The sequence below is a fragment of the Chenopodium quinoa genome, unplaced genomic scaffold, assembly GCF_001683475.1.
Source record: "Chenopodium quinoa cultivar QQ74 unplaced genomic scaffold, ASM168347v1, whole genome shotgun sequence".
NCBI lineage: Eukaryota > Viridiplantae > Streptophyta > Magnoliopsida > Caryophyllales > Amaranthaceae > Chenopodium > Chenopodium quinoa.
The window spans coordinates 2045856-2059084 of NW_018744290.1; the positions used below are offsets into that span (position 1 = coordinate 2045856).

At 32.6% G+C, this 13229-nt stretch overlaps 1 protein-coding gene across 1 annotated transcript; it reads left to right on the plus strand.

The window, feature by feature from the left end:
- Positions 1 to 7150: 7150 nt before the first annotated feature.
- Positions 7151 to 11789, plus strand: LOC110695227 (systemin receptor SR160-like). Its single transcript, XM_021872462.1, has one exon. The coding sequence runs from the start codon at positions 7786 to 7788 to the stop codon at positions 11368 to 11370; it is 3585 nt and encodes a 1194-aa protein (XP_021728154.1). The 5' UTR covers positions 7151 to 7785; the 3' UTR covers positions 11371 to 11789.
- The last annotated feature ends 1440 nt before the right edge of the window (positions 11790 to 13229 follow it).

Here is a 13229-nt window from a genome sequence, read left to right on the forward strand (position 1 = left end):
AAAAATTTAAAAATACACACTAAGACTAATCCAACAATATAGTACACAGTAATAAAAGATGCAATCAAAGGTGATATGAAAAGTGATAATGTCAAAGTATTGCAGGTATTTAGAAATCGAGAAAGTGTACTTTCTTCGTTCTATATTAACTAAAATTTGAGAGAAATGTTTAAGCAGATGAAAGATGTGGGGATAAATGAGGGATTCGTGTGACCAGAGATGAAAAAAAATCATTAGCCAAGTAAAGTAATACGTATTATAATTATTGTAGCTTTCTAAAGGAAATTGTTGCAATCAATAAACAGTATTAGCGTTCTCATGTACTGTTGTTCATCCACCTTGTGGCACTCTCCTTATCTTGCTCATTTAAAGAACCTCATTCTACACCTTCCATATACACATTAAAAATTTGAAAACAATGTCACATGTTTTTCTTAATCATTGAAGTTCTTGCATGCATGTTTTCCCACGAAATAAAACACTTCCAATAGTATGTATTTACAACCAAAAAAAACTAAAAAAAAAAAATCAATAATGAATAGAAGTAATAATAAGGTCATAATTTCTATTCATACATCAAATTGAAGCTTTGCCCGGCCAATTGCTAAAAACTAGTTTTCATGTAAAATCATTCAAGTTCATGATGGCTAATTAAGTTGTGGGAATGAATTTTGTCTATTTTAGTTCTTGAGCTCTCTGTTATGTATGCTTTTATATTATACCTAAATCTTTCATCTCGTACATATAAATTTAATACGATGGCTACTGTATTATATTACATTAATGTATATATACTACGTACGATAATACATTTTCTTAATAGTTATTATTATCATAATAAAGGGCCCAATTAAATTAAGTGGTCGGATACAAAAGTACAAATGCTAAGAACATTAGGCACATTTAGACTTTGTTTCGTTCGACCTATTTTATTTTAATGGAAAGATTACGCAGACTTCAATACTAGCTCCTTGTGTGAGTTGCCAAAGTGGGCTTCTCACATTCCCCTCTAATACGTACCTTGTTAAATACTATACATGTAGGTACCACACCTGTTATTAAAAGAGAATATGTCCACTTCATAATAACAAATGAGGTTCTATTTCAAAATTATATATTGATAAGAGTATGTCTTGGCCTTATAAAGTGTTTATCTTTTTTATTCATACGAGTGTGGACATTCACATATCACATTTACTATTTGAAAATACTATATTTCAAAAAAAAAAAAAAAAAAAAAATTCTTTGTTTAAATACAGTTGTGCAAATTAGTACGAGTAATATATTCGTACATTTTTATTTTGCTTCTCATCTGAGTCCTTAAATAGACTTATCCATGCCAATGAGGATTAGAAAGGATGGGTAGAAGTTGGATGAATATGCCGAAATTTTGGTCCTATCATAAAAGTTTCGAAAGGGACTTACTAGCCGTGTAATTTTGAGGAACTTATTAGTCATGTCTCATGTCAAATTTCCTCCTGTCATTTTTGAATTTTTCCATGATATATATGTACACGAAATCTTTTGCTACACAAACGACTATGTATGATGTTTTCTACACTAATAATGTGATAATACATCCAAAAACCATAGGCTAAAATCTTATTATATAGTCCGATCGACTAGATCAAAATTATGTATAGGATTAAGCTTTTGGCCTACCTTTTCTCACTCATATGTCTCTTGGATATGAGCGATTCGAAGTTCTTAACTGTTGAAATTAAAGGGAGAGATCTTTTTGTAAATTGAAAATTAAGTTTTAGTGGTGAGTGAACTAGAAATTAAACGTTGATTTCCTCACGAGTACAAGACTATTAAAGTAATTGTGGTTATAGTGTGTTTTATATATCCAACCAAATCCGCACAACTTATCTACGGCTATATTTCCATCTATCATCGCATTTCACTTATTTTTAGGATTTGACTTTTAGATTATGAACATTTCATATTTTTGTACAAGTTTATGTAACTCAATATGTTCGAATAAGGTTACTATTAAGTCAATAAAGGTTTTCCATAAAATTCAATTCACAATTAAAACAAATTCTACCAGTATTAGGTTTAGACAAACACAAGTCAAGTACAAGTGTAGAATTCAAATTTAATTACAACTTAGATATTTGTTGGACATTACTAAACTTTTTTTCATGAAAAATTATTCTTAATAAACAAAAACACACCCTAATCAATTGGAAGAAAATTGAGACACTTAAATTATTTTTCTAAATATTTTTGAAGCTTTGTTATTATTACCTTTAATTTCTTTAAATTGCAGTACATAATCCATATCTTTTAACTTTCACAAGATAAACATATTGGAAAAAAAAAGGAAAAAAAGAAAAAAGATACACGTGGCATGATGACAAGAGCATTTTGTTCAACGGAATGATCATACGAAGTATATAATTTCCTTTTTGCTAATTTCTCCAACATTTATCATTATTTCTCATACGGAATAAATTCTAAAAAATACGGCATGCACACTACTCGTATTGTTTGCAAATATAGAGGAGACAAATAATGCACGGTCTAGTAAATAGGAGTATAGGGTTGAAAATTAGTAGCACACATATTTTTGCTCTTTTCAAACATGTGTCACCTGATATGATCTCTAACTAATTTTATCAGGGTTTTGTAGCTTGACAAAATGCCTATACTTGAATTGGATTCCACTCAATTTCAAATTATTTTGGTTTTGCTTATTTAAGAAATTAAAAGAAATATTAATGTCAAACAACTGATTTAATTATATGTATAGCATTGTAGATTTTGTAGCACATGCATGATGATAAGGTTGTTTACGACGAACATGATGGATTAACATGAAAAAAGTCTCTAGAATGATGTACTGTGTTACGAGCAAATTAAATACGGTCTTTTAATTTTAACGAGTAATTACTTTATCACGAAAATTGTAAATATATGTCTTCGACCTTCCTTCGTGTTACATGTCGCTAGCTACTAGAAGAATTGTAAGGGGAGGCATCAAAGAAAAGGTTAGAAGAGCAATGAATATGGTTGGAGATGAGAGCATATTGCATTCAATTCCACTACGTGCAATCTATACCTAGCTAGCTGCTTATAATAGTTTAAATGCCATTATTGGTCACTTTTAGAGGAAATGAGAATTCAGTGTTAAAAATCAAATTAAAAAAAGAAAAAAAAGAAAAAGGAAGACAAAAACAAAAAAGAAAGAAGTGGCCACTATACACTTGAATTGCATGTATTATGGAAGATTGGAAGTATCATCAATAATAATAATAGTATTGCAATTTATTGAATTTTCTATAAATTATATTAACGTTTGTTTCTCAATCGTTTCTTTTTTGTTTTTTAAGTGCATTCATTAGAACATGAACGAATATCTTCAACTGACATTGTAATACATCACAAAACGTTTTTAAACTCATGAATAGGTTGAAAATAATTAAAGTTAGTTTTTCTAAATAGAGAATTAAACGGGATAAATAAAAATAAAGTAAGGGAATAATAGATAATGCGAATAGCTCAATAAGATTTGAAGTATCCTCCCTATTTGGTATGCTTAGTAATCAGTTGAACTTTGTTTCTTCTCAATAATACACATAACCAATTCTAATTACCTTAAATTAAAAAAAAAAAAAAAAAAAAAGTAAAAGATTGATCAAAATTTTATCAGAGAGAACACCGAAGAGGGTGACTGGGTGACATACTTGCATTAATGTGGGTCCTACAAATTGTGGTAGTACAATTATTTTATTTTAACCAAGAGCTTAAAGCCAAAAAGGCTGACAAATTACTTCGTATTAACTGAAAATAAAAACAAAATCAAAGTTGTAATAAAAATCATAATAAAATAAATAAATTAAAATAAAAAAGAGGGACAAGTAAAATAAAAATAAAAAATATAATAAAGATACTTACGTACCTTATAGCTTTTCAGTCTTACGGGCCTAGACTAGTAGAACAAATGTGTTGTTTAAAATTAATGGTACTACTAATAATACTTAAATTAATGGAAGAAGAGGCCTTTTGGCCCTAAAAACAAACCAATAATCACATTATCTATTTCATTATCTTTTTAGTCTCACCTTGACCTCGTGAGGCCGAGATCGAACCCGAATTTGAGTGGAGCTTTACTTTTTTTTTTTTTAAATTTGGTGTTATAATAATATTTATTTTGGTGCAAATGAAAGTATTATAATAAAATTAGCAATAATGTGGAATCTCCCACCCTAAATATAAAAATAATAGTTGATACTATTGGACAATGATGTATTCATCTATCCAACCTTTCCTAATCTTACGCACGCGGAAACTTATTAGTGAGACAACCGAATCCTTTGGTATGGAAATACATAAATTATTATTGTCATTTATTCAATAAGCCTACCTCAATTCCTTTTTTTTTTTTTTTTTTTTTTTTTTATATATATATATATATATTTTTTTTTTAAAGCAGCCTACCTCAATTCCTAACCCTCCGTTACTTATCATTCTTTTAAATAAATATTAGGCCAAATTAGAAAATAACACCTGCAAAAAGACCCGATTTTGTTTATAACACCTTAACATTTCGAAATTTTATTATAACACCTACAAAAATCCCAAAATTTTGGTTTCACCACCCACTAACGGATTTTTGGATGGAAACCGTTAGTGGGACACGTGTCAATTGTTTATTGGCTTAAAAATAAAAATTAATAAAAAAAAAAACCCCTAATTTTTATTTTTAAGCCAATAAACAATTGACACGTGTCCCTAGTGGGTCCCACTAACGGTTTCCATCCAAAAATCCGTTAGTGGGTGGTGAAACCAAAATTTTGGGATTTTTGTAGGTGTTATAATAAAATTTCGAAATGTTAAGGTGTTATAAACAAAATCGGGTCTTTTTGCAGGTGTTATTTTCTAATTAAGCCTAAATATTAAATAGTTTATGCATAAGTTATGTGTTTGAAAGATTTATTTTCTTTCAAATTAACTAGCTTAGAACTTTAGATTGATATGGTGTATGCCGAATTTAATTGTCCTAAAATAGTTGAAAATAATGTAAATATAATAAGATTAAAGAAGAGTGTGTACTAGTGAGCGACGTTTCCATGCAAGGGATTACAATAGAGCATGATTCAACCCATGAATTTCCTAATTAATTTTGTGATTAATATTAGAATAAACTGATAATAATTAAAATAGGTCATCATATAACAAGAAAAAAAAATGAAAAAGCTATGTATGATAGTTATTAACCAACAAATGTACTACCTCCGTTACATATTAGTTGCAACTTTGGATATTATTTGTGGGAGATAAAATATTTCAAAATTGCAACTAATATGTAACGGAGGTAGTATTATGTAAATATAAATATTACAATAAGACTGTATAATCCGGAGTAAAAATATTAAAATAAAATGGTCAATACGGGACGAAAAGTATACAAATTCTCTATTAATGTAATGAAGATGGAAAACATTAGTTATGGGACATAAATTCAAATTCTGTTCACTTCTACTTGTAGATACGTCTCATATAATCTATAAAGGCTACAACAGGTACCGATCAATGTGAGTTTGTAGCTTACAATCCATATTGGCCATTGTTGTGGACCAATTATGTCGAGGATTAGGCTTGTAATAAGTCGGGGTCTTAATCCTTGTGAAACCTTTTGTAATTGATTTAATTAACCAAAATAATATACAGTACTACATTTAATTTGTATTTAGACGAAAAAAATTTAAGAGCCTTTTTTTTCTGGTGCAAAATTTAGGAGCAAAAATATATTGATCCCAGTCAACATTAAGCACTTTATTACAAATACTTGGTATGCTACTTACCAAGACTTCTACTACAGTCTACAGTGTATTCAATTTTGTAGAATGAGAAGAAGTGTTGATATTACGTTTTTGCTATTTGGACTGTAGACCCTAATTTATGGGCAATCGTAGTTACAGTAATTAAAATAAGTTATTTACAAATTGTGTGATTATAAATAGTTCGGGAAGAAAATGACTATTAATAGAAAAGATATATACGAATTATTATTAGTATTAAATTTGTATGTACAATATGTAAAATCAGTTTGCCCTTATTTTTGACTCTACTTCGAATTTATTTTTACTCTAGTTCTCTTGCTCCGGATGAACAAGTTTGCACGCAAAAACAAGAGCAATAGAAGTAATACATGTAGATGTACAATAAAATTTGACATGGTCACAACTCACAAGGCCTAATATAAATACTTTTATGAATACTCTTTAGTATAGTCTATTATTCGTATAGTCTATTATTCGTATAGTATATTCTAATGTATGTTATGTACGCAGTATCTGTATTATTCAAAATTCAAAGCAAATACATCCTATATTGCCATCGCGTGTCTCTTCCTCATTAGTGGTGGACTGGTGGCATGGCACCACATCCTCGTAGATGACCTTAATATGTTTGTCTTGAAAAAAAAATGCTTCAATCAAGAATTGAACTCACGTTAATGTAGCAAGTTAATGAAAGTACGAGTATAAGTTATTGAACGATCTAATTTGCACATTTATTATGTGATTTTGTTTGAGCAAGACACGAGTAACTACGTTAACAAGTTTATGAAATAGGATGGGTTGAAAGGAACATGTTCTTCATCGGGTGAAAATGTTGGCTTCATCAAAGGCAAAAAAAAAAAAAGTTGGCTAAAATAGCATATTACGAGTAACTTACCAATTGAGGGCATACATCATCCTATTATGTAATATGAAAATCACAAAAGATAGATCTTTCGTCTTTTGTTATTTTTCAAAGTAAACACGACTAAAATAGGCAAGACCAATTTTTAGCTCCCCACACAATCTATATCAGATATTATGTACACTTTAACCGACAATAATACCGAACTCATGTCAAAGTGAACCACCGTTAACAAGATTAAAAGCTTACCGCCATAGCTTATTAACGTGGTAAATGTACCATTAAAGGAACAAAATAAATCCAATTAGACATCCATTTTTAGTATAAAGGGGAAAATCCTACAAAGACATTTGTTTCATGTGTTTAGTAGATTAACTTTTGAATTTTCATGTTTATTGAATGTTGTTAACTACTCTTAATAGAGAATTTTGTAGTCAAAGAAGAGTACAAGACCATAATACACAACATAGAATAAAAAGGGTAAAAATTTAGATGGCATGGCTATCTTTTTAACCGGGGACCCTTTGATGTTGACATGTGTAATTGCTTTGAGATGGATCCATGGTTACTCACACGAACACATTTTCCTTTTCTATTTTTTTTTTCTTTTTTATAAAAAAAAACCCTTGATAGACAAGACAAATAAATAAACAAACACCCCATTTTTTTTTTTAAAAAAAATAAAATAAAAAATTTAAACAATAAAATATCAATCAACCCAAAAACTAATTATTTACACCTTCCTTCCAATTACCCCATTTCACACCCAATTTTATTTTTTAAAATTTAGTTTTTTTAAGATTTATTTATTTTTAATTAATTTTTTAACAGATGAGAGAGAAAATGAAGGAGTTGCAAGAACAAATTTGTAGAGAGGGAGTATCACATGGCATGTGAGCAACAGCTGTTACCTCCACTCCTCCCCAAGTCTTCTTCTTCTCTCTCCTCTCTTAATATATACTCTTCTCTTCTTTCTTAATCCAGTCTTTTACCTCTCTTCTTTCTCTCTCCTCCCCTGTTTCTCTCTCAAGCTCTCATCTTTCTCATCAATGGCGGACTCTGAAACCCTAACAAATTAATACCCTCTTCCTATTTCTCCTTCATGATTCAGTGAACCAATCCCCAGAAAAAATGAACCTTCTTTACACCTTCTTACTACTCTTTCTCTCTCCTCCCCTGTTTTCCCCTGTTTTTTGTGCTAAAACTAGTGATTCCCAGAAATTAATGAGCTTCAAATCTTCTCTTCTTGACCCGAATACCCTCAAAAACTGGGTTGAAAACTCCGACCCGTGTCACTTCACTGGTGTTTTCTGCAACAATTCAAGAGTTACTTCTTTGGATCTCACTTCACTTTCTCTTTCTACTGATATTTCCTCTGTTTCAACTCATCTTTTTTCCATTGAACTTCTTACCTCACTTTCTCTTTCTTCCTGTAATATTTCTGGTTCTTTTGAGCAAATTTCTGTCTGTTCAGCTTCTCTCTTAGAAATTGACCTATCTCACAACTCTATTTCTGGATCTTTCTTTGATTTAGCTAGGTTATCTTCATGTTCTTCTCTTTCTTCTTTTAACATCTCCTTCAATCTTCTAGATTCTTCTAGAGATTTCAAGGGTTCTTCACCTCCTCGTTTTGGGTTACCCCTAAAAAGTTTGGATGTTTCTGGGAATCACTTATCTGGGGACCAAGTTCTTCCATGGGTGGTCTCTCAAAGTTGTGAGAAGCTTACTTACTTTGCTATAAAAGGGAATAATCTAAATGGGAGTTTTTCACTTTCAAAATGCTCAAATTTGGAGTATTTGGATATTTCATCAAATAATATCTCAGCCCCATTTCCTAATTTTGGGAAAGATTCTCCTAATTTGAAGCATATTGACATATCTTCCAATAAATTTGCTGGAAAAATAGAGGGAAATGCACTAATTGGGTGTAATAATTTGAAGTTTTTGAATATATCAAGTAATTTGTTAACTGGTGGGTTTCCCTCATTTCCTTCATCTTCAAGCTTGGAGTTTGTTTATTTGGGGAGTAATCAATTTCAAGGGGTGATTTCTGAGAGTTTTGCTGATGATTTCTGCTCAAATTTGGTGGAATTTGATGTCTCCTTCAATAATTATACTGGTATGATCCCCACTGGCTTTGAATCTTGCAAAATGTTGGAAATTTTTGATATTTCTAACAACAATTTCACTGGGGATTTGCCTGCTGATTTGTTGTTAAAAATGGGGAATTTGAAGAAATTAAACCTAGCTTTTAACAATTTTGTGGGTGTTTTGCCTGATTCCTTTTCTGTTCTTGCTAGTTTAGAATCATTGGATTTGAGCTCAAACAAAATTTCTGGGAAAATCCCATCTGGGATTTGTGAAAACCCTAGTAAATTGAAAGAACTTTATCTCCAAAATAATATGCTCACTGGTCCAATTCCTCCTACTATTGGTAATTGTTCTCAGCTAGTTTCACTTGATCTTAGTTTCAATTACCTCAATGGGAGAATCCCATCTAGTTTGGGCTTACTTACACAGTTGAAAGACTTGATTATGTGGATGAATAAGCTTCAAGGGGATATTCCTACTGAGCTTCAGCACATTCCAACACTCGAAAATCTGATTTTAGACTACAATGAGTTGACTGGTACTATCCCTTCTGGATTGATGAACTGCACAAACTTGAACTGGATTTCGCTTTCGAGTAATAGGTTGAGTGGAACTATACCATCTTGGATTGGTAGGTTGAAGAATTTGGCTATCCTTAAGCTCTCTAACAACTCATTCTACGGCGAAGTCCCACCCGAGTTGGGGGAATGCAAGAGCCTGTTGTGGTTGGATTTAAATAGCAATATGTTGAATGGGAGTATTCCTCCTGCTATAGCCAAACAGTCAGGAAAGATGGCTATTGGACTAGTTGTTGGGAAGAAGTATGTGTACCTGAGGAACTATGGAGGTAAAGGGTGTCATGGCACGGGTAATTTGCTCGAATTTGCCGGGATTAGGTCTGATGCTGTTCTTAGAATCCCTACAATGTGCAAATTTCAGCAAGTCTACCAAGGTCATACTCAGCCTAATTTTAACTACAATGGCTCTATGATTTTCCTTGACTTGTCTTACAACAATCTCCAAGGTGGCATCCCTAAGGAGCTCGGCACAATGTTCTATCTGTCGATTTTGAATTTGGGTCATAACAATCTCTCTGGTCCAATTCCTGAAGATCTTTCAGGGATGAAAAACATCGGCGTTATGGATCTTTCTCACAACCATCTCTCAGGGTCCATTCCTTCGTCTTTGGGTGGTCTTTCATTCTTGACCGAGATTGATTTGTCCAACAATGAGCTCTCCGGTATGATTCCTGAATCAGCGCAGTTTGAAACTTTCCCGGCTTCTAGATTCTTCAATAACACCGGCCTCTGCGGGTATCCCCTGCCAGCATGTGATAGAAACTCGGATGCAAATTCTTCTAATCATAAAAAGCATGGGAGACAGGCTTCTCTTGCTGGAAGTGTGGCAATGGGGTTGCTGTTCTCTTTATTCTGTATATTTGGGGTGATCATTGTTGGCATTGAGGTGAAGAAGAGGAGGAAGAAGAAGGAATCTTTACAGGATATCTACATGGATGGTAACTCACAGACGGGCAACAACACCGCGTCTGCCTGGAAATTCACCAGTAATCGCGAGGCATTGAGCATCAACCTTGCAACATTCGAGAAGCCTCTTCGGAAGCTTACTTTTGCTGATCTTCTAGAAGCCACAAATGGGTTTCATGATGACAGTATGATAGGCAAAGGTGGGTTTGGTGATGTCTATAAAGCTCAGCTCAAGGATGGCAGTGTTGTTGCTATCAAGAAGCTGATACAAATCAGTGGGCAGGGTGACCGAGAGTTCACTGCTGAAATGGAAACTATCGGGAAGATCAAACACCGCAACCTTGTGCCTCTCTTGGGTTACTGCAAAGTCGGGGAAGAGCGGTTGTTGGTGTACGAATACATGAAATATGGGTCCCTTGAAGATGTCCTACATGATCGAAGGAAGGCCGGGATCAAGCTAAATTGGGTTGCAAGGAGGAAAATCGCGATAGGGGCAGCTCGAGGGTTAGCTTTCCTTCATCATAATTGCATCCCCCACATTATTCACCGCGACATGAAATCTAGTAATGTTTTGCTGGATGAAAACTTGGAGGCAAGGGTATCTGATTTCGGGATGGCCAGACTTATGAGTGCAATGGACACTCATTTGAGTGTGAGCACATTGGCTGGTACCCCGGGTTATGTTCCACCCGAGTACTACCAAAGCTTCAGATGTTCAACCAAGGGGGATGTATATAGTTATGGTGTGGTGTTACTTGAGCTACTAACAGGGAAGCAACCTACAGATTCACCTGATTTTGGTGACAATAATCTTGTTGGTTGGGTAAAAATGCACGCAAAATTGAAAATAAGCGATGTATTTGATCCCGAGCTAACAAAAGAGGATCCGAATTTAGAAATCGAACTCTTGGAGCATCTAAAAGTCGCGTGTGCTTGCTTGGATGACCGACCGTGGAAACGGCCTACAATGATTCAAGTCATGGCAATGTTCAAGGAAATTCAAGCAGGTTCAGGTTTCGACTCAGGATCTACAATTACAGGAGACGACGGAAGTTTTACTACCATGGGCGGGAGTTTTAGCACCACAGTCGATATCCTAGATATGAGCATAAAAGAAGTCCCAGAAGGAAACTTCAAATAACATCTCCTAAAATTTTCGAATTCGCCGGAACATGAAGGTGGTAGTGTTGAAGCTCCACAAAATTTTCCTCTATACCACCACCATGGAATGGTATAAACCAAAATTTTCACTGTATGTTGTAACCATTAATGTATGTATAATCAAAGAATCCTTTTTTTTTTTTTTTTTTTTTTTTTTCATTTTATACATAGGTGGTTATTATTAACCTCCTTTTTTTTTACCTTCTTTTTTGAGGTCACTTTGTAGTTTGTACATAATGTATTAGAAGAACCTCTAGTAGGTTTTTTTTTTTTTTTTCTTAAAATGTTGTTAAAAATGTTGCTAGAATGCTAGTAGATCCGTGACCTCAGTTTGATAGTGACCAAGTGTAGCAGGCTATTTTGGCCATTTTCTTAAGAAGCACTTGATTTGTTTTTATACTTTGTTTTTTTTTTTTTTTTTTTTCCCTTTATACTTTACTGGTATATATTCCCAATACTAACTTTGAAATGTCATTATTAAATGTCCCTCTATTTTTATGTCACACTATACCATATTATATCTACCACTCTCCAATATAATAAATCTTTATGTTGTAGTAGTAGTACCACTAGTAATAAAAAGATAATTGGTCATTCCTATAAATATCTCTTCTTTTTATGCAGTTGTAATTAGTTAAATATTTTTACTGTTGAAATTCCTAGAAATTGTGGGGGTAAAATACTGGAAATAATTGAGGATGGAGGAATCACATAAATACAGTCTAAGAGAGGGGCTATGCTATGGTTGAGGTATCTGAGATATGCAGTCAAGTAAAACAAGAAAGTTAGTGTTTCACCCTTCACATGAATCAATCAATCAAAACAATAAAACAAGTGCCTTTTCCATGTAGTTGCCCTTTGCTCTGACACATCCATCTATCCTTGAGACATTACATGCTCGTACGGAGTGTTGTCTTTATATTCTGCTCTATTCGACTTTAATTTCACTTATTTTGAACGATACAGAAAATCTCAAACGATACTTGTACTCTAAATAAGTTAAGCCTTATATTTTTGAGCTTCTGAGTAGAGCAGGTGCCAACAGAGTAGACCACAATAAATCAAAAGAACAGGACCTAGATTGATATAAAATTCCTACTTGTAATAAATTTAGATAAATATAAATTTAGACAAGGATTGATAAGAACTACTCCGTACTCCATATAAGTTCAAGTAAATAAAACACACTTAAAAATTTGAAATCAAAGTTAGAATGCAATACAAGCTTATTAATTTCTACGAATGTGGCACATATCGACCCACCTTTATTTGGAATTTCTAATTAATTAGATATTTATTTGATCTACTAGAGGAAATCGTTCCTTGGGTACGAAGAGTATGTTTTCTTATTTTCCTTTATTTGGGTTTTAAAGAGATGAACATAATTTTTCCATTTATAAGTATCTTTCTTTTGCCTAGTTGTTGCATTCCGGAGTACCAATATATATTCAACAAATTTTTTAACCTTATCTTGATAATCTAATATAAGTTTCATAAAATAATAAAATAATAATAATAATAATAATAATAAAATGTATCATTTTCAACACATGGGAAAAAATTTCGTTACATTTATACCAATTTTGAAAATCTTAGCTTGCAATCTTAAAACACCATTTAATAATTTGGAAGTGGATGAAGCATTATCCAAAATCAACTAAAAGTGATGGGAAAATTGACAATTTACGCGTGCAATTGATTGGCTTCGAACGAAAGAGGAAAATTATTGAAAAATTGATGAATAAGCAAATTCTAAGCTTACATATCAAATCTAGGGTGTCACTAAAACCTAATTGTGTCCTCATCATGATGAATGCGCAATTAAAGACAAATAAATAA

Excerpts from the sequence above, each read along its gene's own strand:
- LOC110695227 (XM_021872462.1), top strand. The coding sequence starts at position 7,786 with ATGAACCTTCTTTACACCTTCTTACTACTCTTTCTCTCTCCTCCCCTG.